This window comes from Eucyclogobius newberryi, unplaced genomic scaffold, assembly GCF_026437365.1.
Source record: "Eucyclogobius newberryi isolate DKJ021-1_F unplaced genomic scaffold, fEucNew1.0.hap1 SCAF_192, whole genome shotgun sequence".
Lineage (NCBI taxonomy): Eukaryota > Metazoa > Chordata > Actinopteri > Gobiiformes > Gobiidae > Eucyclogobius > Eucyclogobius newberryi.
In genome coordinates, this window is record NW_027315826.1 from 119,776 (window position 1) to 145,407 (window position 25,632).

General features: G+C 44.9%; 1 protein-coding gene across 1 annotated transcript; it reads right to left on the reverse strand.

The window, feature by feature from the left end:
* Positions 1-4,076: 4,076 nt before the first annotated feature.
* On the reverse strand, positions 4,077-25,632 carry LOC140366851 (homeobox protein CHOX-CAD-like; the record flags this gene model as incomplete). Its single annotated transcript, XM_072453038.1, has 3 exons — positions 4,077-4,286; positions 14,864-15,012; positions 25,341-25,632. Coding segments are annotated over 3 exons (627 nt in total), but the record flags the coding sequence as incomplete, so codon positions are not given.

The window sequence follows — 25,632 nt, forward strand, 5'->3', positions numbered from 1 at the left end:
GCCCCTCCCACTAATATCATGTGCAGAGGACCCTCCCACTAATACCATGTGCAAGAGGCCCCTCCCACTAATAACATGTGAGAGAGGCCCCTCCCACTAATATCATGTGCAGAGGCCCCTCCCACTAATATCATGTGCAGAGGCCCCTCCCACTAATATCATGTGCAGAGGACCCTCCCACTAATAACATGTGAGAGAGGCCCCTCCCACTAATATCATGTGCAGAGGCCCCTCCCACTAATACCATGTGCAAGAGGCCCCTCCCACTAATAACATGTGAGAGAGGCCCCTCCCACTAATATCATGTGCAAGAGGCCCCTCCCACTAATAACATGTGCAAGAGGCCCCTCCCACTAATATCATGTGCAGAGGCCCCTCCCACTAATATCATGTGCAGAGGCCCCTCCCACTGATAACATGTGCAAGAGGCCCCTCCCACTAATACCATGTGCAAGAGGCCCCTCCCACTAATATCATGTGCAGAGGCCCCTCCCTCTAATATCATGTGCAAGAGGCCCCTCCCACTAATATCATGTGCAGAGGCCCCTCCCTCTAATATCATTTGCAGAGGCCCCTCCCACTAAAAACATGTAGAATAGGCCCCTCCCACTAATAACATGTGCAGAGGCCCCTCCCAATAAAACATGTGCAAGAGGCCCCTCCCACTAATATCATGTGCAGAGGCCCCTCCCACTAATAACATGTGCAAGAGGCCCCTCCCACTAATATCATGTGCAGAGGCCCCTCCCTCTAATATCATTTGCAGAGGCCCCTCCCACTAAAAACATGTAGAATAGGCCCCTCCCACTAATAACATGTGCAGAGGCCCCTCCCAAAAATATCATATGCAGGAGGCCCCTCCCACTAATAACATGTGAGAGAGGCCCCTCCCACTAATATCATGTGCAAGAGGCCCCTCCCACTAATACCATGTGCAAGAGGCCCCTCCCACTAATATCATGTGCAGAGGCCCCTCCCTCTAATATCATTTGCAGAGGCCCCTCCCACTAAAAACATGTAGAATAGGCCCCTCCCACTAATAACATGTGCAAGAGGCCCCTCCCACTAATAACATGTGAGAGAGGCCCCTCCCACTGATATCATGTGCAGAGGCCCCTCCCACTAATAACATGTGCAAGAGGCCCCTCCCTCTAATAACATGTGCAAGAGGCCCCTCCCACTAATACCATGTGCAAGAGGCCCCTCCCACTAATATCATGTGCAGAGGCCCCTCCCTCTAATATCATTTGCAGAGGCCCCTCCCACTAATATCATGTGCAGAGGCCCCTCCCTCTAATATCATGTGCAAGAGGCCCCTCCCTCTAATAACATGTGCAAGAGGCCCCTCCCACTAATACCATGTGCAAGAGGCCCCTCCCACTAATATCATGTGCAGAGGCCCCTCCCTCTAATATCATTTGCAGAGGCCCCTCCCACTAAAAACATGTAGAATAGGCCCCTCCCACTGATATCATGTGCAGAGGCCCCTCCCACAAATATCATATGCAGGAGGCCCCTCCCACTAATAACATGTGAGAGAGGCCCCTCCCACTAATATCATGTGCAAGAGGCCCCTCCCACTAATATCATGTGCAAGAGGCCCCTCCCACTAATAACATGTGAGAGAGGCCCCTCCCACTAATATCATGTGCAAGAGGCCCCTCCCACTAATATCATGTGCAAGAGGCCCCTCCCACTAATAACATGTGAGAGAGGCCCCTCCCACTAATATCATGTGCAAGAGGCCCCTCCCACTAATATCATGTGCAAGAGGCCCCTCCCACTAATAACATGTGCAAGAGGCCCCTCCCACTAATAACATGTGCAAGAGGCCCCTCCCACTAATATCATGTGCAAGAGGCCCCTCCCACTAAAACATGTGCAAGAGGCCCCTCCCACTAATATCATGAGCAGAGGCCCCTCCCACTAATATCATGTGCAGAGGCCCCTCCCACTAATAGCATGTGCAAGAGGCCCCTCCCACTAATAACATGTGCAGAGGCCCCTCCCTCTAATATCATGTGCAAGAGGCCCCTCCCACTAAAACATGTGCAAGAGGCCCCTCCCACTAATATCATGTGCAGAGGCCCCTCCCACTAATATCATGTGCAAGAGGCCCCTCCCTCTAATAACATGTGCAAGAGGCCCCTCCCACTAATATCATTTGCAGAGGCCCCTCCCACTAATATCATGTGCAAGAGGCCCCTCCCACTAAAACACGTGCAAGAGGCCCCTCCCACTAAAAATATATAGAATAGGCCCCTCCCCTCAGTGGGATGGTTCTTGTACTCCACCCCCTGCTGTCTGAAGCTGGTGCTAATGATGCTAATGTTGCTAACGCTGTCGCCGTGACGACCTCACATAGATCTGAGTCTGACTTGAATCTGATTTGACCCTGAAACAAACTGAAGACGTCCGGATCCAGAGACGACAGAACATGAGTCCCCTGTCCATGTCCCAGCGTCCCGTGTCCTTAGACACATGTCCCAGTGTCCCCTTAGACAAATGTCCCAGCGTCCCGTGTCCTTAAGACACATGTCTCAGCGTCCCGTGTCCTTAAGACACATGTCCCAGCGTCCCGTGTCCTTAAGACACATGTCCCAGCGTCCCCTTAGACAAATGTCCCAGCGTCCCGTGTCCTTAAGACACATGTTTCAGCGTCCCGTGTCCTTAAGACACATGTCCCAGCGTCCCGTGTCCTTAGACACATGTCCCAGCATCCCGTGTCCTTGGACACATGTCCCAGTGTCCCCTTAGACAGATGTCCCAGCGTCCCGTGTCCTTAAGACACATGTCCCAGCGTCCCGTGTCCTTAAGACACATGTCCCAGCGTCCCGTGTCCTTAAGACACATGTCCCAGCGTCCCGTGTCCTTAAGACACATGTCCCAGCGTCCCGTGTCCTTAAGACACATGTCCCAGCGTCCCGTGTCCTTAAGACACATGTCCCAGCGTCCCGTGTCCTTAAATCCTCCTTCTGCAGGAAAAACTACAAAATCTTTTTAGGAAAAAGTATAAACCTGGAGGAGCTGCACATGAAGGAGAGAGAGACACTCAGGAGAAGAACCGGTTCTTCAGGAGGAGAACCGGTTCTTCAGGAGAAGAACCGGTTCTTCAGGAGGAGAACCGGTTCTTCAGGAGAAGAACCTGTTCTTCAGGAGGAGAACCGGTTCTTCAGGAGAAGAACCGGTTCTCCTCCTGTTCTTGAGGGTCTGGGCTTGTTTTATTCATCAAATGTGTGAGAAATAATTCGAGACGTTTCATAAATGAATTCTTTATATTTAGATGTTTTTTATGTAGAAACAAAAATGACGTTCAAACTCAGATCATTTCAATTTAAATAAATCTTTGAAAAAATCACAGTAAATGTACATTTATAAAATCACGTTTTACATTCATTTGGTCACATGACGCTGAGGCGCGCTCTGATTGGACGAAACAAACTCGATCATACACAGAAAAAACGACTTTAAACTTTAAGGTTTGGCCAGCAGAGGGCGCAAGGACGAGAGAACTCAGGAGAACGAAGGATGCTAGTGCTAATGCTAGTGCTATTGCTATTGCTATTGCTAATGCTAATGCTAATGCTAATGCTAATGCTAGTGCTAGTGCTAGTGCTAGTGCTAATGCTAATGCTAATGCTCTAATCAAACCAAACGAACATAAACTAAATCCTCAGCTGAACTTTACCCCGACATAAACATTTGATGATAAAAAGAGTTAAAAACAATAACATTTTAAGCTCCGCCCCCAGTCCAAATTTACATTTTTAACTGCGTTTCAAATGGCACGGAAATCAAATCAACCAAAACAGCCTCAAATGTTTCTGATCAGTTACATTCAAGAGTCAAAGCAGCTGCAGAGGCCCCGGGGCCACAGTTTGAGAAGCACGAGTGGGTGTAATCCCTCGTCCGTCCAGCAGAGGTCCATCGCAGAAACAGTCCCTCTCTGCTGCACTTACAAACCGCTAAGCTAATGTAGCTAACATCTGCAGAAGCTAACATGAACAACAGTGTTCGGGTCAGATGATTGTTCTGACCTCTGACCTCTGAGGACGAGTGGAGCGTGAGGCCCCGCCCCCCTGCTCAGAAGTCAAATTGGCTCAGAACTCCTCCTTGATGCTGATGCTGCTGGTTACCATGGCGCTGCTGCTGCTGCTGCTGTTGCCGGGGGTGTGGGAGGCGTTGCCGGGGGGCGTGGCCGTGGTGGTGGACGACGCCGGCTGCTGCTGCTTCTTCTTGTTGATCTTCCGCTCTTTGGCGCGACGATTCTGGAACCAGATCTTCACCTGAAGCACAAGAAGTGTAAAGCTACAAGCGACACGTTTTCCACTGGACGAACGCTTTAAAAACACGTTTTCTCCTGGATGAACGCTTTAAAAACACGTTTTCTCCTGGATGAACGCTTTAAAAACACGTTTTCCCCTTGACGAACGCTTTAAAAACACGTTTTCTCCTGGACGAACGCTTCAAAAACACGTTTTCTCCTGGACAAACGCTTCAAAAACACGTTTTCTCCTGGACGAACGCTTCAAAAACACGTTTTCCACTGGACAAACGCTTTAAAAACACGTTTTCTCCTGGATGAACGCTTTAAAAACACGTTTTCCCCTTGACGAACGCTTTAAAAACACGTTTTCTCCTGGACGAACGCTTTAAAAACACGTTTTCCACTGGACGAACGCTTTAAAAACACGTTTTCTCCTTAACGAACGCTTTAAAAATACGTTTTCTCCCTGACGAACGCTTTAAAAACACGTTTTCTCCTTAACGAACGCTTTAAAAATACGTTTTATCCTGGACGAACGCTTTAAAAACACGTTTTCTCCTGGACGAACGCTTTAAAAACACGTTTTCTCCTGGACGAACGCTTTAAAAACACGTTTTCCACTGGACGAAAGCTTTAAAAACACGTTTTCCCCTTGACAAACGCTTTAAAAACCATTTTCTCCTGGACGAACGCTTTAAAAACACGTTTTCCACTGGACGAACGCTTTAAAAACACGTTTTCTCGCTTTAAAAACACGTTTTCTCCTGGACGAACGCTTTAAAAACACGTTTTCCACTGGACGAACGCTTTAAAAACACGTTTTCTCCTGGACGAACGCTTTAAAAACACGTTTTCCACTGGACGAACTCTTTAAAGACACATATTCCACTGGACGAACGCTTTAAAAACACGTTTTCTCCTGGACGAACGCTTTAAAAACACGTTTTCTCCTGGACGAACGCTTTAAAAACACGTTTTCTCCTTGACGAACTCTTTAAAAAGACGTTTTCCACTGGACGAACGGTTTAAAAACACGTTTTCTCCTGGACGAACGCTTTAAAAACACGTTTTCTCCTGGACGAACGCTTTAAAAACACGTTTTCCACTGGACGAACGGTTTAAAAACACGTTTTCTCCTGGACGAATGCTTTAAAAACACGTTTTCTCCTGGGCGAACGCTTTAAAAACACGTTGTCTCCTGGACGAACGCTTTAAAAACACGTTTTCTCCTGGGCGAACGCTTTAAAAACACGTTGTCTCCTGGACGAACGCTTTAAAAACACGTTTTCTCCTGGACGAACGCTTTAAAAACACGTTTTCTCCTGGACGAACGCTTTAAAAACACGTTTTCTCCTGGACGAACGCTTTAAAAACACGTTTTCCACTGGACGAACGGTTTAAAAACACGTTTTCTCCTGGACGAACGCTTTGAAAACACGTTTTCTCCTGGACGAACGCTTTAAAAACACGTTTTCCACTGGACGAACGCTTTAAAAACACGTTTTCTCGCTTTAAAAACACGTTTTCTCCTGGACGAACGCTTTAAAAACACGTTTTCCACTGGACGAACGCTTTAAAAACACGTTTTCTCCTGGACGAACGCTTTAAAAACACGTTTTCCACTGGACGAACTCTTTAAAGACACATATTCCACTGGACGAACTCTTTAAAAAGACGTTTTCCACTGGACGAACGGTTTAAAAACACGTTTTCTCCTGGACGAACGCTTTAAAAACACGTTTTCTCCTGGACGAACGCTTTAAAAACACGTTTTCCACTGGACGAACGGTTTAAAAACACGTTTTCTCCTGGACGAATGCTTTAAAAACACGTTTTCTCCTGGGCGAACGCTTTAAAAACACGTTGTCTCCTGGACGAACGCTTTAAAAACACGTTTTCTCCTGGGCGAACGCTTTAAAAACACGTTGTCTCCTGGACGAACGCTTTAAAAACACGTTTTCTCCTGGACGAACGCTTTAAAAACACGTTTTCTCCTGGACGAACGCTTTAAAAACACGTTTTCTCCTGGACGAACGCTTTAAAAACACGTTTTCCACTGGACGAACGGTTTAAAAACACGTTTTCTCCTGGACGAACGCTTTGAAAACACGTTTTCTCCTGGACGAACGCTTTAAAAACACGTTTTCCACTGGACGAACGCTTTAAAAACACGTTTTCCACTGGACGAACGGTTTAAAAACACGTTTTCCCCTTGACGAACGCTTTAAAAACACGTTTTCTCCTGGACGAACGCTATAAAAACACGTTTTCCACTGGACGAAAGCTTTAAAAACACGTTTTCTCCTTGACGAACGCTTTAAAAACACGTTTTCCACTGGACGAACGCTTTAAAAACACGTTTTCTACTGGACGAACGCTTTAAAAACACGTTTTCTCCTGGACGAACGCTTTAAAAACACGTTTTCCACTGGACGAACGGTTTAAAAACACGTTTTCTCCTGGACGAATGCTTTAAAAACACGTTTTCCACTGGACGAACGCTTTAAAAACACGTTTTCTCCTGGACGAACGCTTTAAAAAGACGTTTTCCACTGGACGAACGCTTTAAAAACACGTTTTCTCCTGGGCGAACGCTTTAAAAACACGTTGTCTCCTGGACGAACGCTTTAAAAACACGTTGTCTCCTGGACGAACGCTTTAAAAACACGTTTTCTCCTGGACGAACGCTTTAAAAACACGTTTTCTCCTGGACGAACGCTTTAAAAACACGTTTTCTCCTGGACGAACGCTTTAAAAACACGTTTTCCACTGGACGAACGGTTTAAAAACACGTTTTCTCCTGGACGAACGCTTTGAAAACACGTTTTCTCCTGGACGAACGCTTTAAAAACACGTTTTCCACTGGACGAACGCTTTAAAAACACGTTTTCCACTGGACGAACGGTTTAAAAACACGTTTTCCCCTTGACGAACGCTTTAAAAACACGTTTTCTCCTGGACGAACGCTATAAAAACACGTTTTCCACTGGACGAACGCTTTAAAAACACGTTTTCCCCTTGACGAACGCTTTAAAAACACGTTTTCCCCTGGACGAACGCTGGACGAACGCTTTAAAAACACGTTTTCCCCTTGACGAACGCTTTAAAAACACGTTTTCCCCTTGACGAACGCTTTAAAAACACGTTTTCTCCTGGACGAACGCTTTAAAAACACGTTTTCCACTGGACGAACGCTTTAAAAACACGTTTTCTACTGGACGAACGCTTTAAAAACACGTTTTCTCCTGGACAAACGCTTTAAAAACACGTTTTCTCCTGGACGAACGCTTTAAAAACACGTTTTCCACTGGACGAACGCTTTAAAAACACGTTTTCTCCTGGATGAACGCTTTAAAAACACGTTTTCTCCTGGACGAACGCTTTAAAAACACGTTTTCCACCGGACGAACTCTTTAAAAACACGTTTTCCCCTTGACAAACGCTTTAAAAACCATTTTCTCCTGGACGAACGCTTTAAAAACACGTTTTCTCCTGGACGAACGCTTTAAAAACACGTTTTCTCCTGGACGAACGGTTTAAAAACACATTTTCCACTTGACGAACGGTTTAAAAACACGTTTTCTCCTGGACGAACGCTTTAAAAACACATTTTCCACTTGACGAACGGTTTAAAAACACGTTTTCTCCTGGACGAAAGCTTTAAAAACACGTTTTCTCCTTGACGAACGCTTTAAAAACACGTTTTCCACTGGACGAAAGCTTTAAAAACACGTTGTCTCCTGGACGAACGCTTTAAAAACACGTTTTCTCCTGGACGAACGCTTTAAAAACACGTTTTCTCCTGGACGAACGCTTTAAAAACACGTTTTCTCCTGGACGAACGCTTTAAAAACACGTTTTCCACTGGAGGAACGGTTTAAAAACACGTTTTCTCCTGGACGAACGCTTTAAAAACACGTTTTCTCCTGGACGAACGCTTTAAAAACACGTTTTCTCCTGGACGAACGCTTTAAAAACACGTTTTCTCCTGGACGAACGCTTTAAAAACACGTTTTCTCCTGGACGAACGCTTTAAAAACACGTTTTCTCCTGGACGAACGCTTTAAAAAAACGTTTTCCACCGGACGAACTCTTTAAAAACACGTTTTCCACTGGACGAACGCTTTAAAAACAAGTTTTCTCCTGGACGAACGCTTTAAAAACACGTTTTCTCCTGGACAAACGCTTTAAAAACACGTTTTCTCCTGGACGAACGCTTTAAAAACACGTTTTCTCCTGGACGAACGCTTTAAAAACACGTTTTCTCCTGGACGAACGCTTTAAAAACACGTTTTCTCCTGGACGAACGCTTTAAAAACACGTTTTCCACTGGACGAACGCTTTAAAAACACGTTTTCTCCTGGACGAACGCTTTGAAAACACGTTTTCTCCTGGACGAACGCTTTAAAAACACGTTTTCCACTGGACGAACGCTTTAAAAACACGTTTTCCCCTTGACGAACGCTTTAAAAACACGTTTTCTCCTGGACGAACGCTATAAAAACACGTTTTCCACTGGACGAAAGCTTTAAAAACACGTTTTCTCCTTGACGAACGCTTTAAAAACACGTTTTCTCCTGGACGAACGCTTTAAAAACACGTTTTCCACTGGACGAACGCTTTAAAAACACGTTTTCTACTGGACGAACGCTTTAAAAACACGTTTTCTCCTGGACGAACGCTTTAAAAACACGTTTTCCACTGGACGAACGGTTTAAAAACACGTTTTCTCCTGGACGAATGCTTTAAAAACACGTTTTCCACTGGACGAACGCTTTAAAAACACGTTTTCTCCTGGACGAACGCTTTAAAAAGACGTTTTCCACTGGACGAACGCTTTAAAAACACGTTTTCTCCTGGGCGAACGCTTTAAAAACACGTTTTCCACTGGACGAACGCTTTAAAAACACGTTTTCCCCTTGACGAACGCTTTAAAAACACGTTTTCTCCTGGACGAACGCTATAAAAACACGTTTTCCACTGGACGAAAGCTTTAAAAACACGTTTTCTCCTTGACGAACGCTTTAAAAACACGTTTTCTCCTGGACGAACGCTTTAAAAACACGTTTTCCACTGGACGAAAGCTTTAAAAACACGTTGTCTCCTGGACGAACGCTTTAAAAACACGTTTTCTCCTGGACGAACGCTTTAAAAACACGTTTTCTCCTGGACGAACGCTTTAAAAACACGTTTTCTCCTGGACGAACGCTTTAAAAACACGTTTTCCACTGGAGGAACGGTTTAAAAACACGTTTTCTCCTGGACGAACGCTTTAAAAACACGTTTTCTCCTGGACGAACGCTTTAAAAACACGTTTTCTCCTGGACGAACGCTTTAAAAACACGTTTTCTCCTGGACGAACGCTTTAAAAACACGTTTTCTCCTGGACGAACGCTTTAAAAAAACGTTTTCCACCGGACGAACTCTTTAAAAACACGTTTTCCACTGGACGAACGCTTTAAAAACAAGTTTTCTCCTGGACGAACGCTTTAAAAACACGTTTTCTCCTGGACAAACGCTTTAAAAACACGTTTTCTCCTGGACGAACGCTTTAAAAACACGTTTTCTCCTGGACGAACGCTTTAAAAACACGTTTTCTCCTGGACGAACGCTTTAAAAACACGTTTTCTCCTGGACGAACGCTTTAAAAACACGTTTTCCACTGGACGAACGCTTTAAAAACACGTTTTCTCCTGGACGAACGCTTTGAAAACACGTTTTCTCCTGGACGAACGCTTTAAAAACACGTTTTCCACTGGACGAACGCTTTAAAAACACGTTTTCCCCTTGACGAACGCTTTAAAAACACGTTTTCTCCTGGACGAACGCTATAAAAACACGTTTTCCACTGGACGAACGCTTTAAAAACACGTTTTCCCCTTGACGAACGCTTTAAAAACACGTTTTCTCCTGGACGAACGCTATAAAAACACGTTTTCCACTGGACGAAAGCTTTAAAAACACGTTTTCTCCTTGACGAACGCTTTAAAAACACGTTTTCTCCTGGACGAACGCTTTAAAAACACGTTTTCCACTGGACGAACGCTTTAAAAACACGTTTTCTACTGGACGAACGCTTTAAAAACACGTTTTCTCCTGGACGAACGCTTTAAAAACACGTTTTCCACTGGACGAACGGTTTAAAAACACGTTTTCTCCTGGACGAATGCTTTAAAAACACGTTTTCCACTGGACGAACGCTTTAAAAACACGTTTTCTCCTGGACGAACGCTTTAAAAAGACGTTTTCCACTGGACGAACGCTTTAAAAACACGTTTTCTCCTGGGCGAACGCTTTAAAAACACGTTTTCCACTGGACGAACGCTTTAAAAACACGTTTTCCCCTTGACGAACGCTTTAAAAACACGTTTTCTCCTGGACGAACGCTATAAAAACACGTTTTCCACTGGACGAAAGCTTTAAAAACACGTTTTCTCCTTGACGAACGCTTTAAAAACACGTTTTCTCCTGGACGAACGCTTTAAAAACACGTTTTCCACTGGACGAACGCTTTAAAAACACGTTTTCTCCTGGACGAACGCTTTAAAAACACGTTGTCTCCTGGACGAACGCTTTAAAAACACGTTTTCTCCTGGACGAACGCTTTAAAAACACGTTTTCTCCTGGACGAACGCTTTAAAAACACGTTTTCCACTGGACGAACGGTTTAAAAACACGTTTTCTCCTGGACGAACGCTTTGAAAACACGTTTTCTCCTGGACGAACGCTTTAAAAACACGTTTTCCACTGGACGAACGCTTTAAAAACACGTTTTCCACTGGACGAACGGTTTAAAAACACGTTTTCCCCTTGACGAACGCTATAAAAACACGTTTTCTCCTGGACGAACGCTTTGAAAACACGTTTTCTCCTGGACGAACGCTTTAAAAACACGTTTTCCACTGGACGAACGCTTTAAAAACACGTTTTCCACTGGACGAACGGTTTAAAAACACGTTTTCCCCTTGACGAACGCTTTAAAAACACGTTTTCTCCTGGACGAAAGCTTTAAAAACACGTTTTCTCCTTGACGAACGCTTTAAAAACACGTTTTCTCCTGGACGAACGCTTTAAAAACACGTTTTCCACTGGACGAACGCTTTAAAAACACGTTTTCTACTGGACGAACGCTTTAAAAACACGTTTTCTCCTGGACAAACGCTTTAAAAACACGTTTTCTCCTGGACGAACGCTTTAAAAACACGTTTTCCACTGGACGAACGCTTTAAAAACACGTTTTCTCCTGGATGAACGCTTTAAAAACACGTTTTCCACTGGACGAACGGTTTGAAAAGACGTTTTCTCCTGGACGAACGCTTTGAAAACACGTTTTCTCCTGGACAAACGCTTTAAAAACCATTTTCTCCTGGACGAACGCTTTAAAAACACGTTTTCTCCTGGACGAACGGTTTAAAAACACATTTTCCACTTGACGAACGGTTTAAAAACACGTTTTCTCCTGGACGAACGCTTTAAAAACACGTTTTCCACTGGACGAACGGTTTAAAAACACGTTTTCCACTGGACGAACGCTTTAAAAACACGTTTTCCACTGGACGAACGCTTTAAAAACACGTTTTCTCCTGGACGAAAGCTTTAAAAACACGTTTTCTCCTGGACGAACGCTTTAAAAACACGTTTTCTCCTGGACGAACGCTTTAAAAACACGTTTTCTCCTGGACGAACGGTTTAAAAACACGTTTTCTCCTGGACGAACGCTTTGAAAACACGTTTTCTCCTGGACGAACGCTTTAAAAAAACGTTTTCCACCGGACGAACTCTTTAAAAACACGTTTTCCACTGGACGAACGGTTTAAAAAAACGTTTTCCACCGGACGAACTCTTTAAAAACACGTTTTCCACTGGACGAACGCTTTAAAAACACGTTTTCCCCTTGACGAACGCTTTAAAAACACGTTTTCCACTGGACGAACGCTTTAAAAACAAGTTTTCTCCTGGACGAACGCTTTAAAAACACGTTTTCTCCTGGACAAACGCTTTAAAAACACGTTTTCTCCTGGACGAACGCTTTAAAAACACGTTTTCCACTGGACGAACGGTTTAAAAACACGTTTTCTCCTGGACGAACGCTTTGAAAATACGTTTTCTCCTGGACGAACGCTTTAAAAAAACGTTTTCCACCGGACGAACTCTTTAAAAACACGTTTTCCACTGGACGAACGGTTTAAAAACAAGTTTTCTCCTGGACGAACGCTTTAAAAACACGTTTTCTCCTGGACAAACGCTTTAAAAACAAGTTTTCTCCTGGACGAACGCTTTAAAAACACGTTTTCTCCTGGACGAACGCTTTAAAAACACGTTTTCCACTGGGCGAACGCTTTAAAAACACGTTTTCTCCTGGACGAACGCTTTAAAAACACGTTTTCTCCTGGACGAACGGTTTAAAAACACGTTTTCTCCTGGGCGAACGCTTTAAAAACACGTTTTCTCCTTGACGAACGCTTTAAAAACACGTTTTCTCCTGGACGAACGCTTTAAAAACACGTTTTCTCTTGGACGAACGCTTTAAAAACACGTTTTCCACTGGACGAACGGTTTTAAAACACGTTTTCTCCTGGACGAACGCTTTAAAAACACGTTTTCTCCTTGACGAACGCTTTAAAAACACGTTTTCTCCTTGACGAACTCTTTAAAAACACGTTTTCACCTGGACGAACGCTTTAAAAACACGTTTTCTCCTGGACGAACGCTTTAAAAACACGTTTTCTCCTGGACGAACGCTTTAAAAACACGTTTTCTCCTGGACGAACGCTTTAAAAACACGTTTTCCACTGGAGGAACGGTTTAAAAACACGTTTTCCACTGGACGAACGCTTTAAAAAAACATTTTCTCCTGGACGAACGCTTTAAAAACACATTTTTTCCTGGACAAACGCTTTAAAAACACGTTTTCTCCTGGACGAACGCTTTAAAAACACGTTTTCCACTGGACGAACGGTTTAAAAACACGTTTTCTCCTGGGCGAACGCTTTAAAAACACGTTTTCTCCTGGACGAACGCTTTAAAAACACGTTTTCTCCTGGACGAACGGTTTAAAAACACGTTTTCTCCTGGGCGAACGCTTTAAAAACACGTTTTCTCCTTGACGAACGCTTTAAAAACACGTTTTCTCCTGGACGAACGCTTTAAAAACACGTTTTCCACTGGACGAACGGTTTAAAAACACGTTTTCTCCTGGACGAACGCTTTAAAAACACGTTTTCTCCTGGACGAACGCTTTAAAAACACGTTTTCTCCTTGACGAACGCTTTAAAAACACGTTTTCTCCTTGACGAACTCTTTAAAAACACGTTTTCTCCTGGACGAACGCTTTAAAAACACGTTTTCTCCTTGACGAACTCTTTAAAAACACGTTTTCTCCTTGACGAACTCTTTAAAAACACGTTTTCTCCTTGACGAACGCTTTAAAAACACGTTTTCTCCTTGACGAACGCTTTAAAAACACGTTTTCCACTGGGCGAACGCTTTAAAAACACGTTTTCTCCTGGACGAACGCTTTAAAAACACGTTTTCTCCTTGACGAACGCTTTAAAAACACGTTTTCTCCTGGACGAACGCTTTAAAAACACGTTTTCTCCTGGACGAACGCTTTAAAAACACGTTTTCTCCTGGACGAACGCTTTGAAAACACGTTTTCCACTGGACGAACGCTTTAAAAACACGTTTTCCACTGGACGAACGCTTTAAAAACACATTTTCTCCTGGACGAACGCTTTAAAAACACGTTTTCTCCTGGACGAACGCTTTAAAAACACGTTTTCTCCTGGACGAACGCTTTAAAAACACGTTTTCTCCTGGACGAACGCTTTAAAAACACGTTTTCTCCTGGACGAACGCTTTAAAAACACGTTTTCTCCTGGACGAACGCTTTAAAAACACGTTTTCTCCTGGACGAACGCTTTAAAAACACGTTTTCCACTGGACGAACGCTTTGAAAACACGTTTTCTCCTGGACGAACGGTTTAAAAACACGTTTTCTCCTGGACGAACGCTTTAAAAACACGTTTTCCACTGGACGAACGGTTTAAAAACACGTTTTCTCCTGGACGAACGCTTTAAAAACACGTTTTCTCCTGGACGAACGCTTTAAAAACACGTTTTCTCCTGGACGAACGCTTTAAAAACACGTTTTCTCCTGGACGAACGCTTTAAAAACACGTTTTCTCCTGGACGAACGCTTTAAAAACACGTTTTCTCCTGGACGAACGCTTTAAAAACACGTTTTCCACTGGACGAACGCTTTGAAAACACGTTTTCTCCTGGACGAACGGTTTAAAAACACGTTTTCTCCTGGACGAACGCTTTAAAAACACGTTTTCCACTGGACGAACGGTTTAAAAACACGTTTTCTCCTGGACGAACGCTTTAAAAACACGTTTTCTCCTGGACGAACGCTTTAAATCGTGTTAAAACATGTGAAAAAATATGGAAACAACACAAAAAAAACAATTGGACAAAAAAACAATGAACATGTAAAAAACTGAGACAAAAACATGAGTCAAACGAACATGAAAGGGACAAAAAGGGGACAAAAAGCTTCCTGTGTGTCTGCGCTGTGATTGGCTGCGTGCTCACCTGTCTCTCTGATAGGCTGAGTGCAGATGCTAGCTCCGCCTTCCTCCTGATGGTGATGTATTTGCTGTAGTGAAACTCCTTCTCCAGCTCCAGGCGCTGATGGTCCGTGTAGACCACACGGTACTTGTCTTTGGTCCTGGTTTTACCGTCTGACAAACACAAACATGTCGAGTTCAGCTTCAAAGTTCTTTATTCTGAGAGTCATGTGGTGCCTGAGGTTCCTGTACAGGTCTTATACTGAGAGTCATGTGGTGCCTGAGGTTCCTGTACAGGTCTTATACTGAGAGTCATGTGGTGCCGGGGGTTCCTGTACAGGTCTTATACTGAGAGTCATGTGGTGCCTGAGGTTCCTGTACAGGTCTTATACTGAGAGTCATGTGGTGCCTGAGGTTCCTGTACAGGTCTTATACTGAGAGTCATGTGGTGCCTGAGGTTCCTGTACAGGTCTTATACTGAGAGTCATGTGGTGCCTGAGGTTCCTGTACAGGTCTTATACTGAGAGTCATGTGGTTCCTGAGGTTCCTGTACAGGTCTTATACTGAGAGTCATGTGATGCCTGAGGTTCCTGTACAGGTCTCATACTGAGAGTCATGTGGTGCCTGAGGTTCCTGTACAGGTCTTATACTGAGAGTCATGTGGTGCCTGTAATTCCTGTACAGTTCTTATAGTGAGAGTCATGTGGTTCCTGAGGTTCCTGTACAGGTCTTATACTGAGAGTCATGTGGTGCCTGAGGTTCCTGTACAGGTCTTATACTGAGAGTCATGTGGTGCCTGAGGTTCCTGTACAGGTCTTATACTGAGAGTCATGTGGTGCCTGAGGTTCCTGTACAGGTCTTATACTGAGAGTCATGTGGGGCCTGAGGTTCCTGTACAGGTCTTATACTGAGAGTCATGTGGTGCCGGGGGTTCCTGTACAGGTCTTATACTGAGAGTCATGTGGTGCCTGAGGTTCCTGTACAGGTCTTATACTGAGAGTCATGTGGTGCCTGAGGTTCCTGTACAGGTCTTATACTGAGGGTCATGTGGTGCCGGGGGTTCCTGTACAGTTCTTATACTGAGAGTCATGTGGTGCCTCAGGTTCCTGTACAGTTCTTATAGTGAGAGTCATGTGGTGCCTCAGGTTCCTGTACAGTTCGTATAGTGAGAGTCATGTGGTGCCTGAGGTTCCTGTACAGTTCTTATACTGAGAGTCATGTGGTGCCTGAGGTTCCTGTACAGTTCTTATACTGAGAGTCATGTGGTGCCTGTAGTTCCTGTACAGTTCTTATACTGAGAGTCATGTGGTGCCTGAGGTTCCTGTACAGTTCTTATACGGAGGGTCATGTGGTGCCGGGGGTTCCTGTACAGTTCTTATACTGAGAGTCATGTGGTGCCGGGGGTTCCTGAACAGTTCTTATACTGAGAGTCATGTGGTGCCTGTAGTTCCTGTACAGTTCTTATACTGAGAGTCATGTGGTGCCTGTAGTTCCTGTACAGTTCTTATACTGAGAGTCATGTGGTGCCGGGGGTTCCTGAACAGTTCTTATACTGAGAGTCATTTGGTGCCGGGGGTTCCTGTACAGTTCTTATACTGAGAGTAATGTGGTGCCGGAGGTTCCTGTACAGGTCTTATACTGAGAGTCATGTGGTGCCGGGGGTTCCTGAACAGTTCTTATAGTGAGAGTCATGTGGTGCCTGAGGTTCCTGTACAGTTCTTATAGTGAGAGTCATGTGGTGCCTGAGGTTCCTGTACAGTTCTTATACTGAGAGTCATGTGGTGCCTGTAGTTCCTGTACAGTTCTTATAGTGAGAGTCATGTGGTGCCTGTAGTTCCTGTACAGTTCTTATACTGAGAGTCATGTGGTGCCTCAGGTTCCTGTACAGTTCTTATAGTGAGAGTCATGTGGTGCCTGAGGTTCCTGTACAGTTCTTATACTGAGTGTCATGTGGTGCCTGAGGTTCCTGTACAGTTCTTATACTGAGAGTCATGTGGTGCCTGTAGTTCCTGTACAGTTCTTATACTGAGAGTCATGTGGTGCCTGAGGTTCCTGTACAGTTCTTATACTGAGAGTCATGTGGTGCCGGGGGTTCCTGAACAGTTCTTATACTGAGAGTCATGTGGTGCCGGGGGTTCCTGTACAGTTCTTATACTGAGAGTAATGTTGTGCCGGAGGTTCCTGTACAGGTCTTATACTGAGAGTCATGTGGTGCCTGTAGTTCCTGTACAGTTCTTATACTGAGAGTCATGTGGTGCCTGTAGTTCCTGTACAGTTCTTATACTGAGAGTCATGTGGTGCCTGTAGTTCCTGTACAGTTCTTATACTGAGAGTCATGTGGTGCCTGTAGTTCCTGTACAGTTCTTATACTGAGAGTCATGTGGTGCCTGTAGTTCCTGTACAGTTCTTATACTGAGAGTCATGTGGTGGCTGTAGTTCCTGTACAGTTCTTATACTGAGAGTCATGTGGTGCCTGTGGTTCCTGTACAGGTCTTATACTGAGAGTCATGTGGTGCCGGGGGTTCCTGTACAGTTCTTATACTGAGAGTCATGTGGTGCCTGAGGTTCCTGTACAGTTCTTATAGTGAGAGTCATGTGGTGCCTGAGGTTCCTGTACAGTTCTTATAGTGAGAGTCATGTGGTGCCTATAGTCCCTGTACAGTTCTTATAGTGAGAGTCATGTGGTGCCTGAGGTTCCTGTACAGTTCTTATACTGAGAGTCATGTGGTGCCTGAGGTTCCTGTACAGTTCTTATACTGAGAGTCATGTGGTGCCTGAGGTTCCTGTACAGTTCTTATAGTGAGAGTCATGTGGTGCCGGGGGTTCCTGTACAGTTCTTATTCTGAGAGTCATGTGGTGCCTGTAGTTCCTGTACAGTTCTTATACTGAGAGTCATGTGGTGCCTGTAGTTCCTGTACAGGTCTTATACTGAGAGTCATGTGGTGCCTCAGGTTCCTGTACAGTTCTTATAGTGAGAGTCATGTGGTGCCTGTAGTTCCTGTACAGTTCTTATAGTGAGAGTCATGTGGTGCCTGTAGTTCCTGTACAGTTCTTATAGTGAGAGTCATGTGGTGCCTGTAGTTCCTGTACAGTTCTTATACTGAGAGTCATGTGGTGCCTGTAGTTCCTGTACAGTTCTTATAGTGAGAGTCATGTGGTGCCTGTAGTTCCTGTACAGTTCTTATAGTGAGAGTCATGTGGTGCCTGTAGTTCCTGTACAGTTCTTATAGTGAGAGTCATGTGGTGCCTGTAGTTCCTGTACAGTTCTTATAGTGAGAGTCATGTGGTGCCTGTAGTTCCTGTACAGTTCTTATAGTGAGAGTCATGTGGTGCCTGTAGTTCCTGTACAGTTCTTATAGTGAGAGTCATGTGGTGCCTGTAGTTCCTGTACAGTTCTTATAGTGAGAGTCATGTGGTGTCTGTAGTTCCTGTACAGTTCTTATAGTGAGAGTCATGTGGTGCCTGTAGTTCCTGTACAGTTCTTATAGTGAGAGTCATGTGGTGCCTGTAGTTCCTGTACAGTTCTTATAGTGAGAGTCATGTGGTGCCTGTAGTTCCTGTACAGTTCTTATAGTGAGAGTCATGTGGTGCCTGTAGTTCCTGTACAGTTCTTATAGTGAGAGTCATGTGGTGCCTGTAGTTCCTGTACAGTTCTTATAGTGAGAGTCATGTGGTGCCTGTAGTTCCTGTACAGTTCTTATACTGAGAGTCATGTGGTGCCTGTAGTTCCTGTACAGTTCTTATACTGAGAGTCATGTGGTGCCTGTAGTTCCTGTACAGTTCTTATAGTGAGAGTCATGTGGTGCCTGTAGTTCCTGTACAGTTCTTATAGTGAGAGTCATGTGGTGCCTGTAGTTCCTGTACAGTTCTTATAGTGAGAGTCATGTGGTGCCTGTAGTTCCTGTACAGTTCTTATAGTGAGAGTCATGTGGTGCCTGTAGTTCCTGTACAGTTCTTATAGTGAGAGTCATGTGGTGCCTGTAGTTCCTGTACAGTTCTTATAGTGAGAGTCATGTGGTGCCTGTAGTTCCTGTACAGTTCTTATAGTGAGAGTCATGTGGTGCCTGTAGTTCCTGTACAGTTCTTATACTGAGAGTCATGTGGTGCCTGTAGCTCCTGTACAGTTCTTATAGTGAGAGTCATGTGGTGCCTGTAGTTCCTGTACAGTTCTTATACTGAGAGTCATGTGGTGCCTGTAGTTCCTGTACAGTTCTTATACTGAGAGTCATGTGGTGCCTGTAGTTCCTGTACAGTTCTTATACTGAGAGTCATGTGGTGCCTTTAGTTCCTGTACAGTTCTTATAGTGAGAGTCATGTGGTGCCTGTAGTTCCTGTACAGTTCTTATAGTGAGAGTCATGTGGTGCCTGTAGTTCCTGTACAGTTATTATAGTGAGAGTCATGTGGTGCCTGTAGTTCCTGTACAGTTCTTATAGTGAGAGTCATGTGGTGCCTGTAGTTCCTGTACAGTTCTTATAGTGAGAGTCATGTGGTGCCTGTAGTTCCTGTACAGTTCTTATACTGAGAGTCATGTGGTGCCTGTAGTTCCTGTACAGTTCTTATACTGAGAGTCATGTGGTGCCTGTAGTTCCTGTACAGTTCTTATAGTGAGAGTCATGTGGTGCCTGTAGTTCCTGTACAGTTCTTATAGTGAGAGTCATGTGGTGCCTGTAGTTCCTGTACAGTTCTTATAGTGAGAGTCATGTGGTGCCTGTAGTTCCTGTACAGTTCTTATACTGAGAGTCATGTGGTGCCGGGGGTTCCTGTACAGTTCTTATACTGAGAGTAATGTTGTGCCGGAGGTTCCTGTACAGGTCTTATACTGAGAGTCATGTGGTGCCTGTAGTTCCTGTACAGTTCTTATACTGAGAGTCATGTGGTGCCTGTAGTTCCTGTACAGTTCTTATAGTGAGAGTCATGTGGTGCCTGTAGTTCCTGTACAGTTCTTATACTGAGAGTCATGTGGTGCCTGTAGCTCCTGTACAGTTCTTATAGTGAGAGTCATGTGGTGCCTGTAGTTCCTGTACAGTTCTTATACTGAGAGTCATGTGGTGCCTGTAGTTCCTGTACAGTTCTTATAGTGAGAGTCATGTGGTGCCTGTAGTTCCTGTACAGGTCTTATACTGAGAGTCATGTGGTGCCTGTAGTTCCTGTACAGTTATTATAGTGAGAGTCATGTGGTGCCTGTAGTTCCTGTACAGTTCTTATAGTGAGAGTCATGTGGTGCCTGTAGTTCCTGTACAGTTCTTATACTGAGAGTCATGTGGTGCCTGTAGTTCCTGTACAGTTCTTATAGTGAGAGTCATGTGGTGCCTGTAGTTCCTGTACAGTTCTTATACTGAGAGTCATGTGGTGCCTGTAGTTCCTGTACAGTTCTTATACTGAGAGTCATGTGGTGCCTGTAGTTCCTGTACAGTTCTTATAGTGAGAGTCATGTGGTGCCTGTAGTTCCTGTACAGTTCTTATACTGAGAGTCATGTGGTGCCTGTAGTTCCTGTACAGTTCTTATACTGAGAGTCATGTGGTGCCTGTAGTTCCTGTACAGTTCTTATACTGAGAGTCATGTGGTGCCTGTAGTTCCTGTACAGTTCTTATACTGAGAGTCATGTGGTGCCTGTAGTTCCTGTACAGTTCTTATACTGAGAGTCATGTGGTGCCTGTAGTTCCTGTACAGTTCTTATACTGAGAGTCATGTGGTGCCTGTAGTTCCTGTACAGTTCTTATACTGAGAGTCATGTGGTGCCTGTAGTTCCTGTACAGTTCTTATACTGAGAGTCATGTGGTGCCTGTAGTTCCTGTACAGTTCTTATAGTGAGAGTCATGTGGTGCCTGTAGTTCCTGTACAGTTCTTATACTGAGAGTCATGTGGTGCCTGTAGTTCCTGTACAGTTCTTATACTGAGAGTCATGTGGTGCCTGTAGTTCCTGTACAGTTCTTATACTGAGAGTCATGTGGTGCCTGTAGTTCCTGTACAGTTCTTATACTGAGAGTCATGTGGTGCCTGTGGTTCCTGTACAGGTCTTATACTGAGAGTCATGTGGTGCCGGGGGAAAGTTTTTACAAATAAAAAGGTTAAACTAGAGCTTCGTGTTCAGCTCTAAACTAGAGCTTCGTGTTCAGCTCTAAACTAGAGCTTCATGTTCAGCTCTAAACTAGAGCTTCATGTTCAGCTCTAAACTAGAGCTTCATGTTCAGCTCTAAACTAGAGCTTCATGTTCAGCTCTAAACTAGAGCTTTGTGTTCAGCTCTAAACTAGAGCTTCATGTTCAGCTCTAAACTAGAGCTTTGTGTTCAGCTCTAAACTAGAGCTTCGTGTTCAGCTCTAAACTAGAGCTTCGTGTTCAGCTCTAAACTAGAGCTTCATGTTCAGCTCTAAACTAGAGCTTCATGTTCAGCTCTAAACTAGAGCTTCGTGTTCAGCTCTAAACTAGAGCTTCGTGTTCAGCTCTAAACTAGAGCTTGACATAAACTTGAGGTTAAAGTTCTTCAGTTTTAAGGCTGTGATTTAGTTTGAACTGAACTCAGGCTTTAATGACCCGCGAACACTTAAGACACTCACATGCCACTGACTCCAGCTGCGCACGCTCTAAACACGCTCTAAACAAGCTCTAAACACGCTCTAAACACGCTCTAAACATGCTCTAAACACGCTCTAAACATGCTCTAAACAAGCTCTAAACACGCTCTAAACATGCTCTAAACACGCTCTAAACACGCTCTAAACATGCTCTAAACACGCTCTAAACACGCTATAAACACGCTCTAAACACGCTCTAAACACGCTCTGAACGCTCTAAACACGCTCTGAACGCTCTAAACACGCTCTAAACACGCTCTAAACACGCTCTGAACGCTATAAACACGCTCTAAACACGCTCTAAACACGCTCTGAACGCTCTAAACACGCTCTAAACACGCTCTAAACACGCTCTGAACGCTCTAAACACGCTCTAAACACGCTCTAAACACGCTCTAAACACGCTCTAAACACGCTCTAAACACGCTCTGAACACGCTCTGAACGCTCTAAACATGCTCTAAACATGCTCTAAACACGCTCTAAACACGCTCTAAACACGCTCTAAACACGCTCTAAACATGCTCTAAACACGCTCTAAACACGCTCTGAACGCTCTAAACACGCTCTAAACACGCTCTGAACACGCTCTGAACGCTCTAAACATGCTCTAAACATGCTCTAAACACGCTCTAAACACGCTCTAAACACGCTCTAAACACGCTCTAAACATGCTCTAAACACGCTCTAAACACGCTCTGAAAGCTCTAAACACGCTCTAAACACGCTCTAAACACGCTCTGAACGCTCTAAACATGCTCTAAACATGCTCTAAACACGCTCTGAACGCTCTAAACACGCTCTAAACACGCTTTGAACACGCTTAAAACTGCTCTGAACGCTCTAAACTCGCTGTGAACGCTCTAAACACGCTCTGAACGCTCTAAACACACTCTAAACGCGCTCTAAACACGCTCTAAACGCTCTAAACACGCTTTAAACATGCTCTAAACACTTTCTAAACACGCTCTAGACTCACTCTAAACACGCTCTGGTCGCTCTAAACACGCTCTGAACGCTCTAAACACGCTCTAAACACGCTCTAAACTACTCTGAACGCTCTAAACTCGCTCTGAACGCTCTAAACACGCTCTGAACGCTCTAAACACACTCTAAACGCGCTCTAAACACGCTCTGAACGCTCTAAACACGCTTTAAACATGCTCTAAACACTTTCTAAACACGCTCTAGACTCACTCTAAACACGCTCTGGTCGCTCTAAACACGCTCTGAACGCTCTAAACACGCTCTAAACACGCTCTAAACTACTCTGAACGCTCTAAACTCGCTCTGAACGCTCTAAACACGCTCTGAACGCTCTAAACACACTCTAAACACTTTCTAAACACGCTCTGAACGCTCTAAACACGCTCTAAACACGCTCTAAACACGCTCTGAACGCTCTAAACACGCTCTAAACACGCTCTGAACACGCTTTAAACTGCTCTGAACGCTCTAAACTCGCTGTGAACGCTCTAAACACGCTCTGAACGCTCTAAACACACTCTAAACGCGCTCTAAACACGCTCTGAACACTCTAAACACGCTTAAAACATGCTCTAAACACTTTCTAAACACGCTCTAGACTCACTCTAAACACGCTCTGGTCGCTCTAAACACGCTCTGAACGCTCTAAACACGCTCTAAACACGCTCTGAACACGCTCTGAACACGCTCTGAACGCTCTAAACATGCTCTAAACATGCTCTAAACACGCTCTAAACACGCTCTAAACACGCTCTAAACACGCTCTAAACATGCTCTAAACACGCTCTAAACACGCTCTGAACGCTCTAAACACGCTCTAAACACGCTCTGAACACGCTCTGAACGCTCTAAACATGCTCTAAACATGCTCTAAACACGCTCTAAACACGCTCTAAACACGCTCTAAACACGCTCTAAACATGCTCTAAACACGCTCTAAACACGCTCTGAAAGCTCTAAACACGCTCTAAACACGCTCTAAACACGCTCTGAACGCTCTAAACACGCTCTGAACGCTCTAAACACGCTCTAAACACGCTTTGAACACGCTTAAAACTGCTCTGAACGCTCTAAACTCGCTGTGAACGCTCTAAACACGCTCTGAACGCTCTAAACACACTCTAAACGCGCTCTAAACACGCTCTAAACGCTCTAAACACGCTTTAAACATGCTCTAAACACTTTCTAAACACGCTCTAGACTCACTCTAAACACGCTCTGGTCGCTCTAAACACGCTCTGAACGCTCTAAACACGCTCTAAACACGCTCTAAACTACTCTGAACGCTCTAAACTCGCTCTGAACGCTCTAAACACGCTCTGAACGCTCTAAACACACTCTAAACGCGCTCTAAACACGCTCTGAACGCTCTAAACACGCTTTAAACATGCTCTAAACACTTTCTAAACACGCTCTGAACGCTCTAAACACGCTCTTAACACGCTCTAAACACGCTCTAAACACGCTCTAAACACGTTCTAAACACGCTCTAAACACGCTCTAAACACGCTCTGAACACTCTGAACACGCTCTAAACTACTCTGAACGCTCTAAACTCGCTCTGAACGCTCTAAACACGCTCTGAACGCTCTAAACACGCTCTAAACGCGCTCTAAACACGCTCTGAACGCTCTAAACACGCTTTAAACATGCTCTAAACACTTTCTAAACACGCTCTGAACGCTCTAATCACGCTCTGAACGCTCTAAACACGCTCTAAACGCGCTCTAAACACGCTCTGAACGCTCTAAACACGCTTTAAACATGCTCTAAACACTTTCTAAACACGCTCTAAACACGCTCTGAACGCTCTAAACACGCTCTAAACACGCTCTAAACACGCTCTAAACACGCTCTGAACTCTCTAAACACTTCGGTCTTCAATCTAAGGTATCTTCAGTCTAAGGTGTCTTCGGTCTAAGGTGTCTTCAGTCTAAGGTGTCTTCGGTCTAAGGTGTCTTCGGTCTAAGGTGTCTTCGGTCTAAGGTGTCTTCAGTCTAAGGTGTCTTCGGTCTAAGGTGTCTTCGGTCTAAGGTGTCTTCGGTCTAAGGTGTCTTCGGTCTAAGGTGTCTTCGGTCTAAGGTGTCTTCGGTCTAAGGTGTCTTCGGTCTAAGGTGTCTTCGGTCTAAGGTGTCTTCAGTCTAAGGTGTCTTCAGTCTAAGGTGTCTTTGGTCTAAGGTGTCTTCGGTCTAAGGTGTCTTCGGTCTAAGGTGTCTTCGGTCTAAGGTGTCTTCAGTCTAAGGTGTCTTCGGTCTAAGGTGTCTTCGGTCTAAGGTGTCTTCGGTCTAAGGTGTCTTCGGTCTAAGGTGTCTTCGGTCTAAGGTGTCTTCGGTCTAAGGTGTCTTCAGTCTAAGGTGTCTTCAGTCTAAGGTGTCTTCAGTCTAAGGTGTCTTCGGTCTAAGGTGTCTTCGGTCTAAGGTGTCTTCAGTCTAAGGTGTCTTCAGTCTAAGGTGTCTTCGGTCTAAGGTGTCTTCGGTCTAAGGTGTCTTCGGTCTAAGGTGTCTTCGGTCTAAGGTGTCTTCAGTCTAAGGTGTCTTCGGTCTAAGGTGTCTTCGGTCTAAGGTGTCTTCGGTCTAAGGTGTCTTCGGTCTAAGGTGTCTTCGGTCTAAGGTGTCTTCAGTCTAAGGTGTCTTCAGTCTAAGGTGTCTTCAGTCTAAGGTGTCTTCGGTCTAAGGTGTCTTCGGTCTAAGGTGTCTTCGGTCTAAGGTGTCTTCAGTCTAAGGTGTCTTCAGTCTAAGGTGTCTTCGGTCTAAGGTGTCTTCGGTCTAAGGTGTCTTCAGTCTAAGGTGTCTTCAGTCTAAGGTGTCTTCGGTCTAAGGTGTCTTCAGTCTAAGGTGTCTTCAGTCTAAGGTGTCTTCAGTCTAAGGTGTCTTCAGTCTAAGGTGTCTTCAGTGAAACATCTAAAGCCTCTAGAGGATCATGAGTGACAGGCGTGACTCACTGGGGTTGTTGGGCGGGGCACTGCGGCGAATCCACTCGAATGGCGTTCTTCTCTGAGGAGAACCTGGAGACAGGGGCCCCGAGGACGAGCTCAGGGCCCCAGAAGAACCCAGAGAACCAGGAAGCAGCGGCGGAGGAGGCCCCGGGAAGTCTGAGGAGCTGAAGCCCAATCCTGATGACAACGACGAGGAGACGGGAGGAGGAGGCGCAGAACCTGGAGAGGAACCAGAAGAATACCATGTGACACCAGCAGAGGGAGCAGTGCTCCTCAGACACCAGCAGAGGGAGCAGTG